This window comes from Equus caballus, chromosome X, assembly GCF_041296265.1.
Source record: "Equus caballus isolate H_3958 breed thoroughbred chromosome X, TB-T2T, whole genome shotgun sequence".
Taxonomy (NCBI): domain Eukaryota; kingdom Metazoa; phylum Chordata; class Mammalia; order Perissodactyla; family Equidae; genus Equus; species Equus caballus.
Genome location: NC_091715.1, coordinates 106,631,426 through 106,654,976, shown reverse-complemented (window position 1 = coordinate 106,654,976; position 23,551 = coordinate 106,631,426). Strand labels below are relative to the sequence as shown.

Here is a 23,551-nt window from a genome sequence, read left to right as displayed (position 1 = left end):
AAACATATGATCCTCTGGGTATCATTGAGACTCGGTGAAATGACATTTATGACTGAATTATGGTAATAAAAGTACATATTGTTCAAAAGGGAAAGACCACAATATGGAAATCCATGAACCTGAGTGGAAAGGTGTGGTGGAGAGCATTTGCAGGAGAATGAAAAGGAGGGGAAGCAGAAGTTATATCTTTGTGGCAGTATGTTACAGACTGCCCCGCCAGACAGATGTTATAGCCAGTGCTTTCATAATGCAAAACACAAAATTGAAACAGAGGTAAGATATACAGTAATGGAGAAGACAATCATCCAAATATCTGTTGAAATTCTCATTCAGCTAACAGCATCATCTGAAATATTATTGGCTTGGACCATTTCAAATCATAGATGAGATGGGGAGAAAGTTAAAAATGAAGGAAGACAGTTGAAAAAAAATAAGGGGAACTACTTCTCCAGACAAAATTCTAACCAACAGGGAAGAAATTTCTGGTTAAAGAAAATGTGGAGTTTGACTATTTTATGATTCCTCATATAAGTGACATCATTTAGTATTTGTCCTTCTGTGTCTGGCTTATCTCACTTAGCATAATGCCCTCCAGGTTCATCCATGGTGTTGCAAATAGCAGAATTTTCTTCTTTCTTAAAGCTCAAAGATATTCCATTGTATGTATATACCACATTTTCTTTACCCATTTATCTGCTGATGGACTTTTTGTACGTTAACTGGACCTCAATAAAGTGGTTTAAAAAAAGAGAAAATGTGGAAAAACTTCAAGGGAAAGCAGCTCTCAGAACTGAGGTTCAGTCAATAGTGGCAGGCCAGATTGGCAGGCCTCTAATTAATTAATTAATTAATATTTCTAAATAATTTGTTTATCCCTAGCAAATATTTATTCCTAGTAAAATTTAAATATTTTTTCCTAGTAAAATCGTTTCATCTTATCTGCCCATTATCATCCAAATTTTGTTTCAGGGCTCTGCTCTTGTCCCTGTCCCATTCCACTTTTCTATCAATGATCGGAGGAAGACATAAAAAGCAGATTGGGAAGAAAGTAAATGCATTGGAAGGCAGAAATTGGATTCAAAAAGATTTTGGCAGCTGGACTGAGGAATCAAAGCTAACCAGATAAAATGTAATGGGGACAAATTCAAAGTCTTGTTTTTAGTTTAGACACTCAATTGTATAGGAACAGGATTTAGAATACCTTGGGATTTCAGCTGACTGTATGCTCAGTCAACACTCAGTAGCCAAGGTGGCTGCTGGAAAACAGGTATGGGGCAGGGGGGCACCAGCTAATGTACAAGAGAAATAACCCAGCTGTCTTCTGCAGTGGGACAATGAAGAAGTGACATGTGAAAGATGGATTAGGTTTGTTAGTGAGGCACAAAAGGACAGGACTAGGACTAACTGTGCTTTAATTCAAGGAGCACTCTGTGGTTCACTTCAATTCTGTGGTATCTGTGCTTTAATTCACGGAGCATTAAGATTGATGTCTGACATGCTTGGGTTCAAATTTTGATTCCAATAGTTTGTAGCTCTGTGACCTTGGGCAACTCATTTAACTTGAGCCTCAGTTTCTTAACCTATAAAATAGAATTAATATTATCTATTTCATAAGGCTAAGTAAGGACTCATGAGAACTAAATGAAATAATGCATGCTGGAGCATTTGTAAATGGCAAAGCATAATACACATGTAAATCATTATTGTCATTATTATTTACTAGGAGGAAGAGTTAGGCCTTTTATAAGGAAGCAGTGACAATTATTTATAACTGCACAACAATTGAATGGGTTGTTTTGTTAAAAGTGAGCTACTCATCACTAGAAATAATCAAGCAGAGACAGGATGATCATCTACTGAGTGTCTGGTAGAAGAGAAGAAGATTAAACAGGATGACTTTTAAGGTCTTTTCTAATTCTAAGATGCTATGATCCTATTGATATTAAGAATTATCCTTTAAGCCTTTCTTTACAAAGGACTATATATCCTTGAAAATAGAGGTGACAGCCTTTAGATCTTTGTCACTTCTTGGACTTATTCTCAACTCCCAGGAGACCACTGCTCTCCCCATATCAGGAAAGAGCAGTACAATTGCTGGCTCTAAGACTTTCCAGAGCAGGAGAGACAAGTACAGACAAGTCATGTGGGGGGAGGACTTAACGTTTGTGACTTCACAACCTGAAGAAACACCCAGGAACACAGCTACCCAGGCCAAGTGGCTTAGGTGGGAGCTGCACGAGGCAAGTGTTTTTTAGAGTTTGACCCCAAATGCCCTCTCACCTCTCCACCCCACCATGTGGCCCAGGATTATCTCAAAGCAGGAAAAGGAAGCCTATCAGGAGGGTTTCATTGGAAAAACTCCTTTCATGTGGGCCTATGAAGTCAGACACAGAAGCACAAACACAAAGGTAAAAGAAAATACTAATTTGCAGCTATGCAGATACAACCTCAGGGTGGGAATCAGTTCTAGTCTTGATCCAGCTTTCATTCTGCCTTCGTTGCCATTTTTCTCCAGCACATTAAGGGGAACTTGCAGTTCGACCCCTATTGTCTGGCAATTGATTAGTTAAGCTCCTACTCTGCCTTATCTTACTACAATTCGTCAGAAGGTGAAACCATAACATGTAAGCTAAATGACTGTTTTTGGAATACCTTTCATTTTATGGCCCACCCACATATTTTTATATTCAGTGTAAGTCTTGGAGGAAAGGGAAAATGGGTAAAAGGAAGAGTGACAGAGGCAGGAGGCTTGTCACTATATTCACTGATACAAATAGGTACAATAAAGGAAGTAGTAGTCTTTGAACATAGTGTATTTTACCATGATAATGAAGTGGAAGAAGAGTCAAGGAGAGAGATGTTCACACACATAGAATCAGCAATGATGGTGGCTTAGCTACCCAGGAATGATTTCTGAGCTGTGTTCTGACTTGGGAGAGTGGAGTGACATGGATTAACTGAGGAAAGGCTAAAGATTACATAAACAAATGGGAGCATCCCCAGGGACTGCCCAGCAAAGAAATACACAACTTGCTTGTGACCCATCAGTAAGGTTTTTGCAATGCCCTAAAAGCTTACACTGTCTACGAAACACTATACTAAACAACCTGACATGTCTTACAAACACTTGCCTCGTGGCGCCCCGGCCAATCTTGAGCAGCTTACTGCTTCCTTACATTTCCTTATCTCTGGCCACAGGCCCCAACTACACCATGACTTACTGATGAAGTTAGCCTGGCCAGTGAATATGGTGTACTGAAGCTCATAGGAGCTGATGCTGAACTCATCATCTGAGATCCAGTGGACCGTAATGGTGTCATGGGAGGCAGTACAGAGTTCCTCTCGGATAGATGGTGGGTTTGGGGCTGTAAGGAAAGGTGGAAAAGAGGTAAGGAAAGCACACCTTCTGTTCTGGAATTTTACAATTGTTACTCTTGTTGCCCAAGCCAACATCCCATGAAGAGGAGGTTTTCTTAATAAAAGAAGCTATAGATTGCATATACTATACCACCTAAAGCCAAGTGCTGAGACCTCAAGCTCCCCCAAACCACTTTTGCTTCAATGATAAAGATATTTTAGGCAAAGATAAAAGCCTAAGTTATTGAAATAATTGCCCAGTTGTCTTCTCTACCAGTACAAACATATGTAGATACAACAGCAAAGTGGTCATATGGTTTTCTTATTACATGAACTTCAACCTATTTCTTTTTACTTCAAAATATTTTATTATATATTTTTGGCAGTATAGCCAAGTGAAAATTAATATGAGTTCCCTCATCAGTAAAATGGGGGTGATAATTACCACATAGATTTGTTGTGAGGATTCATGACATAAAATTAGTATATAGTGTCTGGCATAAAGTTGACAGCATTTAATAAATGACAGCTATTTAATATATTAAGAATAATTACAAACAGTTATTGTGTGTGTATATTTTTCTTATGCAATAATCATTCAAAAACCCTGAAGGAAGCCAGCATTTTTAACAGGCTGGTTGCATCCCTCATTTTTTAAAACTGTCTGCAAGCCAGATATTTCTGACATTTTTCTTCCTAATCTGATAATTCCTGAGTTTCCCTAAAACCATTTGAGTCATACCTGTACCCATGTGGGACATTCTCTAATATTCCATAATTGCCACCTGTGTTCTACTACCATAACAAGTGACAATATATTGCTGATAGGCTTGTAAGGAGCAATCCATCAGCAACTTCTTGTTTTATACCTTAGTATGGATGGTATACCCATTCTACCCCCAGAAATATTTGACAAATAATCTTTCTTTTGAAACATGAACTAAAATATATGTAAAAAGATATGTGTATCATTTTAAAGGTTATAAAAGCATTTTCGTTATAAATATTGTCCTTTCAGATTATTTTAAAGTAAAAGCACACCAAAAAAAGGATTAAAATGGTAAGGAAAGCACAATATTTTCACACCTGTTAAATAATCTAGCCCCTCGAGCAGTTTCTTTTCTCTGGAAAAATCTAAAGCAAAATTTTCAAAGGCATCATTAAAATTGATGTCTGGAATCAGAACTTGAGAAGATGCAGTTGCCATAGCGACCCTGGAAGAGAGAAAAGTACATCAATATACATCAAAATAAGTTTGCAACCTTTATCCAGTGTTTGATTTCTGGTTTAACAAGGTGAAAATAAATGAGTTGTAGGGCTTGATTCATTAAGTGAAAAATATCATATTGTGCTTTTCCAATGGAAACCATTTAAATTTTATTCATCAGGAACCAATTAAGTGTTATACCATATTTATTCACATATGTTCACCCCTCAAACACACTCCCCCATCCTGTCTTAATTTTGAGAAGAAAATACAGGATTTTTTCCCCTCTGCATCATTTTCCATCTGGCCAGCAGCATTAAAACTAGACCTTTGAAGGCTTGGTAAGAGCAGTTTGAGAGATTTTTTCCTCCCCCTCTATTTTATGCTAATCAACAAGCCAGCATGCTGGGGCTAAGTTAAAACCTTCCCCTAAATGTTACACTTTATTTGATCTTTTATAATATTTACATTTAATTTTATTATTCTTTAATTGTATAATGCTATGCTAGTTTTATCTCCTCAACTAATTCTAGGGATCTCGAGAGCAGGGTTCATATTTTGTACCACTTATGTCTTCCATGGACGCTAACACAGTGTTGGACATATAGTGAATATGAATAAATAACTGTTGAATCAATAACTGAATGACTAACTACAACAACACACTGCTAACATTTATTGAGCATTTAGTATATACATCACACCATCCATGCACTTTATATATGTTATCTAATTTACTCCTGACCATAACCTGTGTAGTAAATGTTGTTTCCATTTTGTAAATAAGAAAGTTGACACATATAAAGGTTAAGCAATTTGCCGAAGGTCACACAACTAGTAAGGGTCAGAAAAAAGAAGAAATATAACTGAACCTATGTTCACTGAATTCTAAACTCTATACCCTTAACCATTTAGATAGTGCCTTTTTAAAAAATATTAAGGTATATTTTAATATACTTTGGCAATTCTTAACCATAGTTACACATTGGAATTATCTTGGGGAGCTTTGACCAAAGCATACATATTTAAGCCCTGTGCCTAACCTTCTGAATCAGAGCCTGTGAAGTCCTTGAGCATGCAAATGACAGAATAGAAAGAAACATTAACTTGGCAACAATATGCAGGTTAGAGTGGAGGGAAGAGGCATTGAATGTAGGAAGACCAGAGGGAAAACTTCTTTGGTGAATTAGTTGTAAGGAGATGAGTACTAGTCCCTGCTACACATCTACCAACAATAGCTCCTGGCTGTTTCTGAAAATAGAGATCTTTCAAGAATAAACTGCAGGCCAGGATAAACAAATGAAAGACTAACTCAGTGCAATCTTAAGGTCTCACACTGAATAGCCAATCTTTCAGAATTTCATGAGTGAGAAGACAACAACCTCTTTAGGGCAAGAGGTAGGGCAGAAAATTGGCTCATGAAATTTCCCCTGGCCTCCTCAACCTTCTTCCTTCCTTCCTTCCATCCATCTACCCACCCACCCGTCTGTCCAATACTTACTGAGCACAACTAATGTGCCAGGCACTCTGGTAGTAGGCACTGGAGATACACAGGAAAGTTAGTTGTGGTCCTTGCCCCCACAGAGCTCACAGATCGTGGAAGAGAAAAACATTAAATAGGCAATAGAAGTGCTGCTACAAAGGGAGTGAAGTATATCCAAGAGTCACCTGGCAGGGACTTGGGTACTAAGGGAAATCTCCCCAGAGGAACTTCATTTTAAGCAATGACCTACAAGATGAGTACGAGTTAGCTAAGCAAAGACTTTGTGGATGTGTGTGTGTTCTCTCTTACGTAAAGGCTGAAGAATTAGGCAAAGTCACGCAGGGCCTTGTGGGCCATGTTACAAACTGTGCACTTTATCCTAAGAGCAATGGGAGCCACTGAAACATTTTAGGCAGAGGAGTGATATGCTCAAATTTATATTTTAAGGAGAGAACTCTGGCTGCATTGGATGGACTGAGAGAGGTGAAAATTGGAGGCAGATCGGATTTTAAGGTGTCTAGGAATGAGCAAAAAGTAAAGTGGTGACAGGAGTGTAGGCAAAATAGAAAGTTAATTCACAAAACATGGAAACAAAAAGCAAACAAATATATTAAAAAGCTCAACTATGTGAGAAATCAAAGAAATGTAAATTAAAACGAGACAGCATTTAAGATTATAAATAATGACAATATAGGAGCTTCTTATGCCTATATTAAATAATGCCTACGTATTTTTATTAGGGCTAAAATTGACACAAATTTCGGAGACCAAATTTAGCATTAAATATCAAAATAGTTTAAAATGTAAATATTATTTGACACTACAGTTCTACTTCATAAATTTTTTACTAAGAGAATAACTAAGACGTATACAAAGACACAACTACAAGAGCACTCAACACACTGTATGTAACCTAATTGTGTACCAATGGAGATTGAGCTAAGTAATGTGTTATATGTCAAGAGATTAAAATACTAAGAGGCCACTGGAAACTAGGTTATACAATAATATTCAATGACAAGGAAAGTGTGTGATATATCGTTAAATTTCAAACACAGGTTAAAATATAAGATATACAGCATGACCTTATGTTTGTGAAATATATACATATATATAAATATTGGGATACTATACTCCTAAATGTTAACAGTGGCTGGAAGGTTAAGGATGAGTTAAAAATGACATTGGGGTATATGTAAGTGTGTGTCTGTATGTCTGTGTTGCTATGTTTAAGCAAAACACAACATTAGGTATCTCTCAAGGCTTTGATCTCTATTGGGGCAATATAGTAAGTGTCATTTGTAAGGGGGAAGAAATAATTCTCCCAGCTAATATGCTACAATAAATAATGGTGGGGAAGAATTTTAGACCCTGTGAGAGACCAGTGAGAAAGACATTTAAGTTGGGTAGATGATTCTCAAGCCATACCACATAGATAGCCATCTATTCCACCTACCCCACAGGCTATACCTGAGCCTATGAAAAGAAGATTTAGATAGAGAGTTGGGAATCATCAACATCTAGGTGGTAAGTGAGCTATAAGTTTGCAACAGGGAAACTGTGTAGTGAGAGAAGAGAATAACCTAAGACAGAATCACAAAGAACAATAGCATTAAAGGAATAGGTCAAGGAAGAGTTGCTCACAAAGGCAAAAGAAACCAGAAAGGTAGGAAGAAAACAAGGAGTGTTCATGGAAGCTAATGGTAGAAAACTTTCAAGTAAAAATGGTCAGTAGGGACAAATCCTACTGAGAGATCAGGTAAGATGAAGCAGTAAGATAAAACAAAGGAATATCTATTATATTTAGCAACAAGGTATTCATTTGGACCTTGGAAAGAACACTTTCAGTAGTATAGTAGTGGCAGAAGACATTTCAGAGAGTTGAAGAGTGAGTGGGGATGATTAAATACAGTGGTTTAAATATATGTTTTATCTCTGCTCTCATGAAATCCCACTGAAATCACAGTCAAAGAATAAAAAGTCATAAACCCACAAAGACAAAGGGAATGGAAAAAGAGATGCCAGTGAGGGATAGATTGTCAAAAATTTTTGGAGGCTAAAAAGGGATAGATGGGTAGTAACCAATAAGAGACCAGAGAAAGCTGGATCAGGAAGCCAGCAACATCAAGCTGATTTAGTGTTACAGACAGCTGAAAATTCGCATGAGGAAAAGCTAGACCCCCAGATCCACTCACCAGAGACTACCCCTCCCTCATCCTGGTGGGAGATATGAGGTTTACTTTCTGCAGAGCTTTGATGCTATACTAATAACAGTCATAAAACCCTTAACTCCCTTTTCCTGCTTGGCTCCCAGAATGGTGGCAGCCAGGCTTATACCCTTCACCACCCCCCCCCACAGAAGCAGGAGATTGGTGGATTCCATCCAGGGGTAAACGACCCAAGAGAAAACACCTACAGAACTGACACTTGGGTTCTACTCAATAAAAATCTGGCATTCTACTTTATAATCCTATAGCAAGGTTCACCAAGCAACAAACTATTCCCATTCCCTCAGATCTTCCAGTCACCCTTTAGCACTTAAATTCAAACAGGCAACCAAAAGCTTACCAGACATTTAGGAAGACACAGAAACTAAAACAAACTAACGAGGAAAAGGAACTTGGAGGAAACCAAGACAATGCAGTTTAGAAGAAAACTTTTTAAATGATCATTAATAGCCTCAGAAAGATAAACAAATAGTTTATATCCACAAAGCGAGGACAGAATGCTAAAAAAGAAACAAAGATCAAGAAAGAGCTCTTATAAATAAAAATATGAATGCTGAAATTAAAATCGTAATAGAAGGATTGGATGAAAAATCAAGGAAAAATTTTAGATGATAGAACAGGAAGATAAAGTCATGGAAAATATGGGTAACAAAAGATTTCAAAATTAGAGGAAAAATCTAGAATGTCCAACATCTGACTAATCAGTGTCCCAAAAAGAGAGAAGAGAGAAAATAAAGGAGAGGAAAATATTAGGAAATAATACAAGAAATTTTCCCAGAACTAAAAGTCAGTAGAGTTCAGATTGGAAAGACCCACTTAGTGCCCAACAAAAACGAATGATAAAAGACCCACAGCAAGGCATATCTTGGTGAAATTTCAGAAAAACTAGATAAAGATAAGACCTTAAAAGCTTCAGATTTTAAAACATATGTCATATTCAAAAGATCAGGAATCAAATAGCAGTGAATCTCTCAACACAACACTGGAAGTTAGGAGACAATAGATCCATGCTTTCAAAATTATAACAAATTCATTTCAACCCATCAAATGTGAAAATTTTAAGTATTTTTTTAAACAAAAAGTTCTCAAAAATTTGCTTCCTATCTAGTCTTTCTTATGAACCTATGGGAAAATTTGCTCCAACAAAATTAAGGGAGTAAAATGGTACATGAAGGGGAAATCAGGTGGAGCCTGATGGAGTTCCTAATTAAGAACACAAGCTGAGAGTCCAGGGAGACTAAGTTGGCTGGAGTTTACAGGGCAGAGTACCAGAGAGAAGAAAGCTGCACAGGGAGAATTCTGGAGAGCTTCAGAGGGTTCCCTTCTAGTACTCAACAAAATCCTCATCAAAACATGCATGTGAGGAAACTGCCCAATGCTAGGGAAAGAGCCACCCAAAAAAGATTAGAGGGAACAATCCCTGGTGCTCACACAGGGGCAGGAATAGTGTCTGTTCCCACTGGCCAGACTAGAAAATCTCATGATTCATGGGGTACTCAGTGGAGTACTCAGAAGGGTCTTGCCTCAGTAGTGAGGAAAAATGTCCCCTGGACTAAACATTGCTATGACGTCAACTAACAATTCTTAAAAGCAAGACCTGAAAGAATCAAACTATTTTCAAGTAACTTAATTGTGTCCCAGCACAAAGCTTAAGAATACTTACAGGAATACAAAAATATACAGCAGCCAATAAGATAAAATTCACAATGTCCAGCATCCAATGAAAAATTACTAGACATGCAAAGAAGCAAGAAAATACAACCCATAATGAAGAGAAAAAGCAACCAACTGAAATTGACCTAGAACTGACACAGATGTTAGACTTTAAAACAGTTATTATAACTGTATTCCATATGTTCAAAAAGCTAGAAAGAAGGCTAAATATATTAAGTAAATATATGGAAGACATAAAAAGATCCAAGTTGAACTTCTAGAGATGAAAACTACAATATCTGAGATGAAAAATATACTGGAGAAATTAATGGCAGATTAGGCATTATAGAAGAAAAGGTTAGTCAAATTGAAGACTTATCATTAGAAACTATCAAAATGAAATCCACAGAGAGGGACCGGCCTCATGGTGCAGTGGTTAAGTTTGCACGTTCTGCTTCAGCAGCTTGGGGTTCACCGGTTCAGGTCCTGGGTGTGGACATGGCACCGTTTGGCAGGCCGTGCTGTGGCAGATGTCCCACATATAAAGTGGAAGAAGATGGGCACGGATGTTAGCTCAGGCTCAGTCTTCCTCAGCAAAAAGAGGAGGATTGGCAGCAGATGTTAGCTCAGGGCTAATTTTCCTCAAAAAACAAAAAAAGAAATCCACAGGAAAAAAAAAGACTTAAAAAAATAAACACAGCATCAGTGAGCTGAGGACATAGATACGAAGTTGAGGAATTTATCATTACATACCTACCACTCTCTCTATAAAATAGGAGGTAAAGTCATTTGCTGAGCATAAGCAGGAAGGTGGCAGGTTTAGAAGTTTTAGTTGAGTACAGAAAATTTGAAATAGCCATGATAGAGACAAGGAAAAAAGAAAGCTGACCAGAGCAACACAGAAGGATTTCAGGTCAGTACCAAGGGCCCAGGTGAGAGTAGAAGCCATAAATTTGTGGTATCATAGTACCAACTTTTTTGGTTATGTAATTTTCTCCAGTGGGGTCCTGCAACTCAAATATAGGCCTGGAAAAGGTGGGAATAGCTGGGCTGATTCAGCTTGGGGTTTTATCAGGTTGGTGTGATAAAAAGACAGTGGGGCAAGGGAACTGGGAATATTGAAAAGAGAGTAGCTGAAGTGAGAAATCACAGACCTCAAATAGGCCAAAGGAAGAAGTGAAAAGTCGGTAGCCGGTAGGTAGTAGTCAGTAGTTAGAAGTCCCAGTGAAGTTGAAGAATAGACTTATTGGAAGAAAAACAGACAACTGTAAGTACAGAGCTTGTGGTTAGAAAGTGGCATATTTTAATTTATGATTTAAGTGTAATTCTGAGTGATGGAGAAGTTCAGCATGTGGGCCTTGGAAGTGGATGGATGAAGTGGAGCAGAGGTGAGGGTCACTGGAGGAGGGGATGGCAAGAAGCCAGGATGGGCCAGTCATGTGGATACTGCTAAGGTCACCCAGAACAATGGCAGAAGCAACAGAAAAAAGAGGGTAAATTTGGAGACAAAATCTTCAATGAATGAAAAGGAGCTCTAAGGAGGCCAAATCTGGCCTAAAGAACCCCCGTAGCCCATTGAAGCCTTGGTGACTGAACAGTGTTTCACTTTATACCTCAGATTGTTCGCAAGTGGTGCATAGCTGGGCTTCTAAAGATCCATGAGTCCTCTGAAATTGTATGCAAAATTTTATGTGTATATATCTTACATGCATTTTTTCCCTTGGGAAGAGGGCTCATAACTTTCATCAAATTTTCAAAGGGGTGACTGACTAAATAAAAGCCTAAGAATTACTGCTCTAAAGGATTTACATGAGGAATAACTAAATGAAAACCACAGAAACTTCACATAGACTTAGGAAGGATACACACCTGTCAATGTGGCCAAAAGTTTCTCTGCCTGTAAACTAACGCCAATATAGAAAGCTCGAGCCCTGAGTGGGCAGTGGAGAGCTGTGGCATAGCTAGGGCACATGTTTGGCTGTGCATTAGAAAAACTGGTAGGCTGCAGAGATGGACAGAAGGGCGCCAGAAATCCACAGGGCAATCTGCCACTGAGGTTTAGTAACTATCCAGCTGGAAAAATCTTCAGGTGGCAGCTGCTACATACATGCCTGAACAGAATTAAGTGACTTTAAGCTGGCCCCTTTTCATAACAGCAGGCACATCAAAAGAATATAAGGAACTCACCTCTCAGCAATATTTTTTGCAGACTGGAGAAACCGTGCCTGGTCATTTTCTTTCAGGATATGCTCAGCTTGGTTGATGAGGACTGTTGACCGTTCAAGACACTGGCGGCAATTAGCAACCTGCTGTGCCAACTTTCTCAGTTTCATAACCTTAAAGGAATTAGCAAAAGAAAAATAAGAGAAAACATAGAGTGCTTAATTAAAAATGATAAAACAACATGACAGAGATCTGCTGCAGTGATTCTAAAAATAAGGCCTATTAATATCCCATGGCCTCTGTACGAACCACTCACCTTCTTACCCTACCCTCTATGTCTGCCTTGCCAACCCCTCCTCCCACCTAAGGACCACTTACTTACCTTGCAACACACTCAGTCATATACTCTAGGCCATCTACCTCCTCTTTTTATTCATAACATTAATTTTTCTGATTATACAAGCAATGCATGCTCATTATAAAAAATTTAGAAAACAAAACATAAAAAGAAACCCTACCACCCAGAGATCACCATTGTTTCCATTTTATTGTCAATATATTTTCACATACATGTTTAATAAAAAGTATCCCCTTTTTCTTTATGAGTATCTACATTTCTATGTAGATATTTGTCTAAGTATCTTTATGCATACCTGTGTGTTCACCCATCTGTGTTGTCAGAAACTTCAGTTCCTGTTAGCTAGAACCACCCAGCATGGCACAAAGTCATGACTCCAGGCTCTCATAACACCTCACCTGAACATATAATCACTAGACTGACCAGCAGACCAACCAGCCTAAAACCATATAGATGCACAGAGGCTCACACCTGACCTTCTTGACCACGATTCTTCAGTTCCCAGGTTAAAAGCCTGGAAGTCTTCTCTCTCTCCTTCATCTTTTATATCTAATCAGTTGATGATTCCCATCATTTCCTTTTAGCAATGCCTGTTATGTTCTTCCATTTGTGCTGCCACTTCCCTGATTTAGATTTTCATCAACTCATACCAAGAATCATTCTGTAAGCCCTGACTTGAACATCATCCCATTCTGATCTACCCTGCAAACCCCTGCCATATCAATCAGTCTTCTCCTTCCTAAGAAACTAGAATTGTTTCCCAATGCCTTTCAGATTAAGTCCCAAATCCTTATACTGGCATCCATGGTCCTTCCATAATTCTGACCCACATTTCTACCATGAGTGTTTTGCTTTTTTCTTTTTGTATTGACTTATAACATACATACAATAAAACACCGAAATATGACATGTACCACTCAATGATTTTTTGCACATATTTACACACCCATGTAACCACCAACCAGGTCAAGATAAAGGATGTTTCCAATACCCCAGAACTGCCATCATTTTTACTGGATTCATAGCACTAGGCCAAACACTGCTTCTTCTTTGCCTCCCTCCCTACAACCTCATTTTTCTTGCTTGCATGATCCAAGTTCAAACTGGAATCATCAGGATGAAACTTTGACATTTGTAAAGTCAACTCTGCCTTGGCCTCACTGAAGCGCTGTGCTTTACCTTTGTCTCTTTGATTTTGACAGCAATCATTTGCTTCCTCTGCTGGATGATCTCTACCAACTCGTCACATTCTTCCATAAGTTTTGCCTCATGCATAGCAGTATTCACCTGCCAAGAAAGTCCAGAGTATTACACAGTGATTGCTGCCTTTGTCCCCTGCTGGCTCTCAAAGGTTCGGACTGACAGCTAAGCATGCACAACTTCTTCCATACCTCCCTCATAAGATCCACTCCTAGAAGAAGGGTAGAGATGATGATATTAATGATGCAAGGGCATTGAAGCACCACAGACAGGAAGCTCTCTGGCATCTGGTAGATCATGATGGTTAATGGAAGGCTGGGCAGAAGGACAGATGAGATGGGGGCATGTTATTCCCACTGTGCAATTCCCGTTACTCCAGCACCCTGTCCTGCTATTCTTTTGGAAAGAGGGTAAGGAGATTTAAAAGTATGTCATGGAAAGAGGATCCCTCTCCACAGGCACGATAATATTAAGATAACATCACAACAACATATGTCTACCATCCTAACAAAAATGTTTCAGTTTTCCTTGTTCCTGTCTAATTTTAAAACTAGGAATGTGCAGCTCTGTGTTCACATTAAATAGATGCACGTGTATACATATTTTCACATAGTTGTCATCATGTCTTAGTAGATATTTCTCACCTTGGGCTGTCAAGTATCTGAACACCTTTCCTACTTTGGGAGACTGGCTATATCAAAATATCTCTACTGCAAAGTCAGGGTGGGGTTGAAAAAAAAAAGCCACCACTCTTCATTGTCTTTCCGTGTACCGATTTCTCCTTCTTCCCATCTCTACTACTATTGACATTAGATGGTATGAAGCCCCCTGCTAAAATGAGAGCAGGAGATCTTTGGGCTTCCCAAGTGTAAAGGGAAAGGAAGGGGAAATGAACTTACATCTTGAAAGCACTTAATGTGCCAAGTACTTTATAGATAAATTATTTCATGTAATTACATAACCACTTTATAATATAGGAGCCATTTTTATTCCCATTTCACAGATGGGGAAACTGAGACTCAGAGAATTGTAGCGACTTGTCAAGATCACATAGCTAGTAAGTGGTAAAACCAGAATTCAAACCGAGTCCTGTCAAGTGAAAGCCCTGGGCTGGCTGGGTGGGCAGAGGAGGCTCAGTTCCATTTCAGTAGCACACAGCGCAGTCACACGGGGAAGCACAATCATTCCAAGAGTCTATTCACGGATCACTCACGCAGAGCTCTAGAAGGCTGAGGAACAGACAATGGGTTACTTGAGAGCATGAAAACTCGAGGGGCCAGATGTGCTTCATTAGCAAGGTAAGGCTGCATTTCCAATTGCTAGCCCTCTTCAGAGGGTTTCTTTACATACTCCAAGCCCAGGAAAATACCTGTCACTGGACCCTGCTGCCTCCTCTCTCATCCTCTAAGATCCCTGCTGGCGATTTTCTGTTTCTTACTCAACTGAAATAAAATACACTTGCCGAATTTCAACCTTATTTTGCATTATTTCCACTTTCCAAGGAGAATACCAAAAGAAGAGCTTCCATTTATTCTGAACAAACAGTCCCACTCTGGCCATTCTAATTTTTCTCTCAGACTCCTCATCCTTTCCCTAATTGGATCTACCTTTCCAAGGCAGATAATTTCACCTTCCTTGAGATATGAGAATAAGTGATCCATCTGGTTCTCCCTGGATCCCTGCTCAGAGTATCAGGAGACTTAGATACTTCCCACTTATAGTTTCTTTTTGAGGCTGCTGTTGGTGTAGTGTACAATGGTGTAGTGCCTTATTTCTTGCAATTTAGCCCTTGGACTAACCTTTACACAACTCTCACCATATGCCAAGTGCTGCCCTAATCAGTTCACATATACTAGTTCTCTCAGTCATTGAAACAACCCTACGAGGAAGATACTGGTAGCCCCATTTTACAGATGAGGAAACCTAAGCACAGAGACACTAAGTGACTTTCTCAAGGCCACAAACCTAGTAAGTGGCAGAGATGGGATTTGGACCCAGGGAGTCCAACTCTAGAGTCCACACTTTTAACCATCACACTATACCGCCTCTCCAGTCTAGTGTAACAAAATCTTTGTCTTCAGGTTCTGACAATCATTACCTCTTTTGCACCATCCATCTTCATTCTGTCATCCTATTCTCTTTAGTCATTTCAGACTACTTGTTGTTCCCCTAGAATGCCATGCACTTCTGCATGTCCTATGCCTCTGCTTGAGACTCTGCTTTCACTTGGAGAGTCACTTCCCTATTTGTTTTTTTTTTCTTATTATTTATTTATTTATTGAGGTCACATTGGTTTATAACATTATGTAGATTTCAGGTGTACATCATTATAGTTCACTTTCTGTATTGACTACATCGTGTTCACCACCAAAAATCTAGTTTCCATCCATCACCATACTCATGTCCCCCTTTACCCCCTTCACCCTCCCCGCTCTCCCTTTGGTAATCATCAATCTGTTCTCTGTATTTATGTGTTTGTTTGTTATTGTTGTTTTATCTTCCACATATGATTGAAATCACATGGTACTTGTCTTTCTCCATCTGACTTATTTCACTTAGCATAATACCCGCAAAGTTCATCCATGTTGATGAACAAATGGCAAGATTTCATCTTTTTATGACTGAGTAGTATTCCCTTGAATATCTATACTACATTTTCTTTATCCATTCATCTGTTGACAGGTACTCTGATTGTTTCCAAGTCTTGGCATCTCTATTCGTTTACTGAACAAACTTCTACTATCTTTCCAGGCCCTGCTCAAAGATCACCACTTCTGTAACTTTTTCTCACCTGCCTGGACACAACTGGTGCCCTATTTATAGTCCCATAGCACTTTATATATAATTCAATTATATTATTTTACTCCCTTATATCATAGAAATTTATTAGTCTGTCTTCCCTGCTCAAACATAAGTTCTGGACGCCAGGGGTTGTATCTTACTTGGCTATATCTCTAGCATAAGTGACTAGCATATGGTAGATGTTGAGCAAATATTTGCTGCACTGAATTGAATGGGGGGCATATCTCACCTCTTGCTAGACATGTTCACTTGGTTATTCAAGTTACCCCAAACTCAGTATGTCTAAAAACAAACTCATCATCTTCCCTCTAAATCTGGATTCTACCTCTGATTTCCTTTTTTTTTTGTTAATGCGACTATCGTTATTGCAGTTACTCAGGTTCAGTTACCTCTGACTTCTACTTCTCCCTCATCCTCCACATCAATTCACAGCAATCTCAATGTCCTGCCCTCCTTTTCTTTCCAATCTCGCTTAAGTTCTTCTGGTAAAACAGTGAGGCTCTGAGCCAAGGAACCAATAAGTTGAAGCCCTTATCACCCTTTTGGACTATTATTGTAAAAGCCTTATTAATTCATCCCCTTACCTTCAGAATCTTGCCTTTGTCATCCACGCTCATAATCTGTCCTATATCCTGAAACCAGGAAAATTCATCATCAAACATGTATTAAGCATCTCGTGTGTGCAGTGCATTATGCTCAGGCCCTGCCCTCAATAAATTTGCAATCTGCATGGGGAAAAGCCACATACATATAACACAAAAAAGTCAAGGTAGCATAGTTAAATTCCAATGAGTGATGTAGATTATAATCTACAGAAATTGAAGAGAAAGATCACTTTCGGTGGGGAAACAGAGAAAAGATGCCTGAATGCAGCAGGACTTGAATTGAGCCTTAAAATGGATAGAACTTAGATTTTAATGGTGATAAGGAGGGAAATTTTGAGCCAAGCTAACAAGATTGAACTTTACTCTTTAGGTAATATGGTATCTTTGAAAAACATTTTTGAAGAGAAGGAGGGTAAGATGGTGGGAGAATGACCATAGTTAATTTTTTTTAAGAAGATGAACTGGATTGATTTGATTTGGGGTAACAGTAAGCTTGGGGACAATTTAGGAGGCTATTGTGATATGAACAGGCCCTAGCCAAGGAGGGTAACAGGAATAGAAAGGAAAGGTCAAATATGAGAGTACTCTCGTTTGAAAATATTCAATTAGACAGCAAGCTCCTTGAGGAAAGGTTTTATGCCACTTTGTTTCTCCCACTGTAACACGCAGAATGCTTTACACACAAAAAACACTTAGGAGACATTTACTGATTGATTTAGCAAAGTGAAAAATCAAAGTAAGAATGATAAACATTAGAAAATTACTATAGTAAATGCATTTTGTAGAGAAAATGTAGATTGAAGGAAGGGAGCTAGAGTGGGGTTTAGAGAGCTGCATCGGGTGAGATAAAATAGCCAGGCACAACTAGTAGAGCAGAAAGTTGGCTGAAGAGGCAAAAGCCCAAACTAAAGGTAAAGCAGTGACATTAAAATCTTTCCATGTCAAGAAGCAGTTCAAAAGAGCAGGGTCCTTTCGTGTTTTCTGAACAGGAAATACTCCAGGGAAAAACTGTCTTCATGATGTGAATAAAACATCTCAAATTGCTTGGAAGACACTTGAAAGCCCTGGTATTTTTCTTGTCTACAGTTTTCTTGGAAAATACAGTGAGGTATTTCACTTGCTTATTAACCCTTAGTTGAAAACAACTGGGGTTACCTTGATAAGCATTCTTTGGTTGGTTGGTTGGTTGGTTGGTTGGTTGGTTGGTCAGTTGGTTGGTTTGTGGAAGACTCCAGCTCTTTATTTGACCTTTGCTCTTTGGTTTGGGTTAGTGGGTTTAACTAAGTGGCTTTATATCTGTGGAAAAGCCTATCCTCTCTGAAAGTACCATTAGATACTAATCTTGGTAACCTCTTGTGTAAACCTGCCCACCCTAGAAGACTTTTGGGGCAGTTTCTGATGTTTAAGACAGAGTCTCAGCTCTAGTCGTCCAAGGCCTAAGCACAAGGGAACACAGGCCTTCCTGTTAAGTCTCTGGGCCCTCTTCTCTGCTCTGTGTTCTTTTCTTTCCTCCCAAAGGCAGCAAAAATTTGACTTGCACATTTCTTTCCAACTTCCCAATCTACTCTATTTCCTGAAGTTCTTTCCTACCTCCCAACCCAAAGATTAAACCCAGTGTCAGACCTAGTCTTCCCCAATTTCCCGCCCTTCCCTGATACAAACACACACATCCCCTGTTTGAAGGATTTTACTGCTTGTTGGTACAAGGAAATAAATATGTGGGAGTTCACAAAAGTCACAAGTTGTAAAGGTTTAGGAGACTGCATAAAGTTATTTTGGTAATTGTTTCTATTCTGTATTGAAATGTAAATGGACTAGACCTTTTTACCCATTGCTTCTTTCAGAGAGCTTATTTGATAGTTTCTTGGGAGATCTCCCACATGCTCATTCTACAGGTCTTTTATTCTTGGGTTTAAAGTTCATCAGCCTTCCCTCCAACCCACCCAATGAGAAACATCCCCACTCAGACCCTCCCCTCAGCTCAGTCCAGCAGAGCGCTGCACAGGAGTTCAGAAGGAACTGCGATTTCCTGTTCAAGGAGAACAATGTGTACGTATGAAGTAGTGGATGAGCCCTATACTCAGACTCAAGTGAAATTCATTTATATGGTAATAGAACACGTTGGCATCTCCATGTCAGTGTCCTCCACTCTATATGGTCAATGCCTGCCTAGTTTATTCCCTGCAATCTGCCCAAACAGATCTTCCCCTAGAAGATTTTGAAATGCCAGCGTAAAGATCACTTGGGGAAGTTTTTATTTCAGAAAACATTTATTGAGTACCTGCCCTATGTACAAGGCACTATTGCGGGTTCCCGCGTGGGAGAGAATTATGAAAAAGACTCAGCTTTTGCCTTCAAGGCAGTTATAGTCTAGTGGAGAAAATGAGTGTGAATTCAGCTAATTATAATTTAAGGAGTAGCAGAACAAGTAATATAATAGAATACAAACAAAACTCCATGAGAGCATGGAGGAGGGAAAACTAATTTTCCCTGTGGAAAAGGACAATCAGAGGATTAGGGAAGGTTTCCTGTAACTGAGCTGGTCTTGAAGGATGAGCAAGACTTTGACACACAGAAATGAGGTTTAAGGGAAGGGAATTTCAGGCAGAGAGAATGATACAAACAGCATGAGCAAAAACACAGGCAGGAAAGTAGAGAATGTGTTTGAGTAAAGCACAGCAGCCTGACATGCAAGGGAGGGAAATAAGGCTAGAAACGGAGGTTGCAGATATGTCACGGAGAGCTGCGCTGTCATATTGAGTCTTTGAGTGTACCTGGATAAAATGTCAAGATCTTAACACTATAGTAACACCTTAACCATTGATAATTAACACCTTAGTTGAGAACAAGGTGGAGAGAAAAAGCAGGCACAGTACTCAAAGCAGTGGGAGAGGGCACAACAAACCTCTCACTTCCCATTATTGCCTAGGACCACTCAGATGACCACTACCCCAACTTCTCAGACTCCATATCAGCAGAGAAAAGAGGCTGAGGTGGGCTTCATTCCACAAGCAGTCACTTTCTGTACAAAGGAGATGAGACAGAAAAGAGAGAGGTAAACTAGACATCTGATGGATTATCGAGTTGTTATGAACAGCTTTGTCATCTTACTGAGCTGCAAAGAATTGATTACTGTCTTATAATGATGCATTCAAGAAAATGCAATGTTCTCTCTGTTTCTATGAGTTCAGCTTTTTTAGATTCCTTGATTACAGTTAACAACACTGTACTGTATACTTGAAAGTTGCTATGTGAGTGGATCTTAAATGTTTTCACCACAAAAAAAGGTAACTATATGAGGTGATGTACGTGCTAACTAACCTTATCATGGTAATCACTTCACAATATATACGTGTATAAAATCATCAATATATACGTGTACGCCTTAAATCTCCTCAAAGTTATACGTCAGTTACATCTCAATAAAGCTGGAAAAAATAAGAAAACACGATGCTTATGAAGCAGATGAAGCACCTAGTGTGGCAGCATCTAAGCTAAGGTGTTAATCCAAGTCACACTTTAAAGGGCAGTATCTCACACAGACACATACACACATACACCACCAACACCAACACCACCATCAACGCAGCCCTTTGTATCAGGAAGGTTCGAATGTTTAAAAGGAAGAGGAAGATGAGACAATCTTCTTTTTTGTTTTCTACAGCAAAACACTTCAACATTTCAAAGATGGTCCTGCCAGCTTTACATAAAAATACCTAAGTTAAGCAAGGCTGTTTTTTTAATGGATTTTACCTGTTTCTTTAGATTTGGTGTGAACGTGGTTACTTAAGGGCTAGGGGATATGTAAAACTATTAATAGGATTTTTAGTTCCCGGTACTGGAGTAAACTGCAGCTTAGGAGGCAAAAAAAAGTTACTGAGGCGTAGTTAAGCAACCTACTGCCACAGTGCCTCAGTTTATATTTTTGGCAGAAGAGAGAGCGAGGAGTTAGGGGGGTTAGAGGTAGGTGGGGGATGGGAGTGTTGAAGTTAGAAAAGTAGCATGGATGGGAGGCAGCAGCCAGGCCATCTCTAGAAGTGTGAGAATCCTAGTATATTGGGTTCAGGGATCCATGCTGTGGGAGGCCTCCTGACAGACAAAGACATCGACTGACAGACACGTTTCCTGTCAGGTTGGGGGTGCTTATGATGCACTAGGCACTGTTCTAGTTGCTTGTGACTCATTTACTTGTCCCATCAACCCCTATGCAGCTGACACTATTATTATCACATGCCATTTTACAGAAGAAACTAAGAAACATAGAGGTTATCTAATTTGGCCAAGGTCATATAACTATCAAATGGCAGAGCCAGGATTTACACCTAGGCAGTCCAGCTCTTGTCCACGATTTTAACCACTGTATTGAATGTGTGTGTGTATGTGAGAGAGAGACAGAGACAGAGAGACTGTACTCACAAACATACTTCTTTTCCTCTCAGAGTTGCCTCTCGAGATAATCACATTCCGTAGTGTTAACTATTGCAAACATTTTCTGTAATCCCTAACTTTTGGAAAAAATATATACTACAAAAATGCATATAATGTAACATCTAGAAAACATATATAATGCACACATGTATGTGGACACACACACATATTCCATGTTCATTTTACCCTTAGTCTAATTAATACAAATATTGTCAACACAGGGAGAGGACAGTTTGCTCCATATATATGCTTTAGGAATGGCCCAACGTCATGTGGCAATTCTGTGTTGGTTGTAGAGTCCTTTCTCCTCAAGGATTAGACTTTCAAGCCTTTGTAACCTTACAGTTAGTTACTTTCTCCCCCATATTTTCTTTCCACATAAGGTAACTGTTTAGAATGTACAAGGAAAAAGTGGGAGAGGTATAATCTAGGTTTGTACCTGGTATTCTACGTATATAGCTATAAATCCTGTATAAAATGAGGCAGAAACCTCCTTTCTATCTCTTCAGAACACGAGAATTGTTAAATCTTGAAAAGACTGAAGAAACCATCCATTCCTAGCCCCTCACTTTACAGACAGAAATATGAGGCCTGGAGAGGAGAAGGGCTTCCCCAACATCATATTACTGAAGAAGGACAGAGCAAGGCCGGAGCCAGATCTTTTGACTCCCCATCCAGTGCTCTTTCCACTCTACTGTTTGTTTTGTGAAGCATAGCACTTGGTTATACAGTGTTCTAAAGATATAAAACTCTCTAGATCTCACCCTGTGTATTTACCCTAGAAATATAAACATCTATGTCTACAGAAAAAAAACTTAAATGCATGTTCATAACAGCTTTATTTGTACTAGCCAAAAACTGGAAATAACCAAAATTCTCTTCAGTGGGAGCAGGGATAAACAAATTGTGGAACATCAGCAATAAAAAAATTAAGAAACTGGGGCCGGCCCGGTGGCACAGTGGTTAAGTGCTCATGTTCTGCTTCGGCGGCCCGGGGTTCATGGGTTCGGATCTCGGGTGAGGACATGGCAGCGCTTGGCAAGCCATGCTGTGGTAGGCGTCCCACATGGAAAGTGGAGGAAGATGGGTATGGATGTTAGCTCAGGACCAGTCTTCCTCAGCAAAAAGAGGAGGGTTGGCAGCAGTTAGCACAGGGCTAATCTTCCTCAAAAAAAAAAAAATTTAAGAAACTATTGACACACATGACAACTTGAATGGATCTCAGGGGCATTATGATGAGTGACATAAGCAAATCACAATATGTTACATACTGTATGATTCCATTTACATAATACTCTAGAAATTACAAAATTATAGTGATGAACAGATCAGTGGTTGCCGGGGGGCAGATGTGACTATAAAGAGGTAGCACAATGAGTTTTTGGGGAGTGATGAAACTGTACTGTTCTAATTACGGTGGTGATTACATGAACCTATACATGTGATAAAATTCATGGAACTGCACACCCTCCCCTGCCCCCCAAAAGGTTGAGTGCAGGTAAAAACGGGTGAAATTCAAATGAGGGCTGTAGTTTGCTTAGTAGAATATTGTAGCAACGACAATTTCCTGGTTGTAGTAGTTATGTGGTTATGTCAGATGTTAACACTGGGGAAGAGGAGGTGTATGGCATGTGAGAATTCTCTATATTATTGTAGCAACTTCTATGTGGGATTAAACTCATTTCAAAATTTAAAAGAAAAAAGAAAGAAAATTCGAGAAGTCCCATAATGTTGTAGGCAGGTCTGGTGAATGAACATTTATGTAGTTTTCTGAAGTTACAGTTAATATGTCTTCAGGCCTTTGCTCAAATGGCATCTCACCTCACACCCCACTCTGTACCCTCATTTATTTTTATCCATAGCACTCATAACCCCTAATAAAAAACATATCTGTTTATTGTATATCTCCCTCAGCCATAATGTAAGCCTTTTAAGGATAAGGACTTCATTCTGTTTGCTACTGTATCCCCAACACCTAGAATAGCACCTGGCACACTGTAAGTACTCCAACAAATTGTTGGTGAATGAATGAATGAATGTGAGTGTTTTGGCCTTGAAATAGAGGCA

The 23,551-nt window shown here is 39.2% G+C and overlaps 1 protein-coding gene across 13 annotated transcripts in view; it reads right to left on the bottom strand.

The window, feature by feature from the left end:
* MID2 (midline 2) overlaps positions 1-23,551 on the bottom strand; it is a 78,621-nt gene that overhangs the window by 6,208 nt on the left and 48,862 nt on the right. For 8 of the 13 annotated variants that reach the window (XM_070256850.1, XM_070256857.1, XM_070256854.1 and 5 more), the window contains 4 exons: positions 13,629-13,736; positions 12,116-12,264; positions 4,444-4,571; positions 3,222-3,365 (listed from right to left, as the gene is read on the bottom strand). In XM_070256850.1, coding sequence (XP_070112951.1) covers positions 3,222-3,365; positions 4,444-4,571; positions 12,116-12,264; positions 13,629-13,736 — 529 coding nt within the window. Of the gene's footprint in view, positions 1-3,131; positions 3,366-4,443; positions 4,572-12,115; positions 12,265-13,628; positions 13,737-23,551 lie in introns of all 13 variants that reach the window. The other 5 variants (XM_005614397.4, XM_070256855.1, XM_023633960.2 and 2 more) reach the window with 1 other exon arrangement.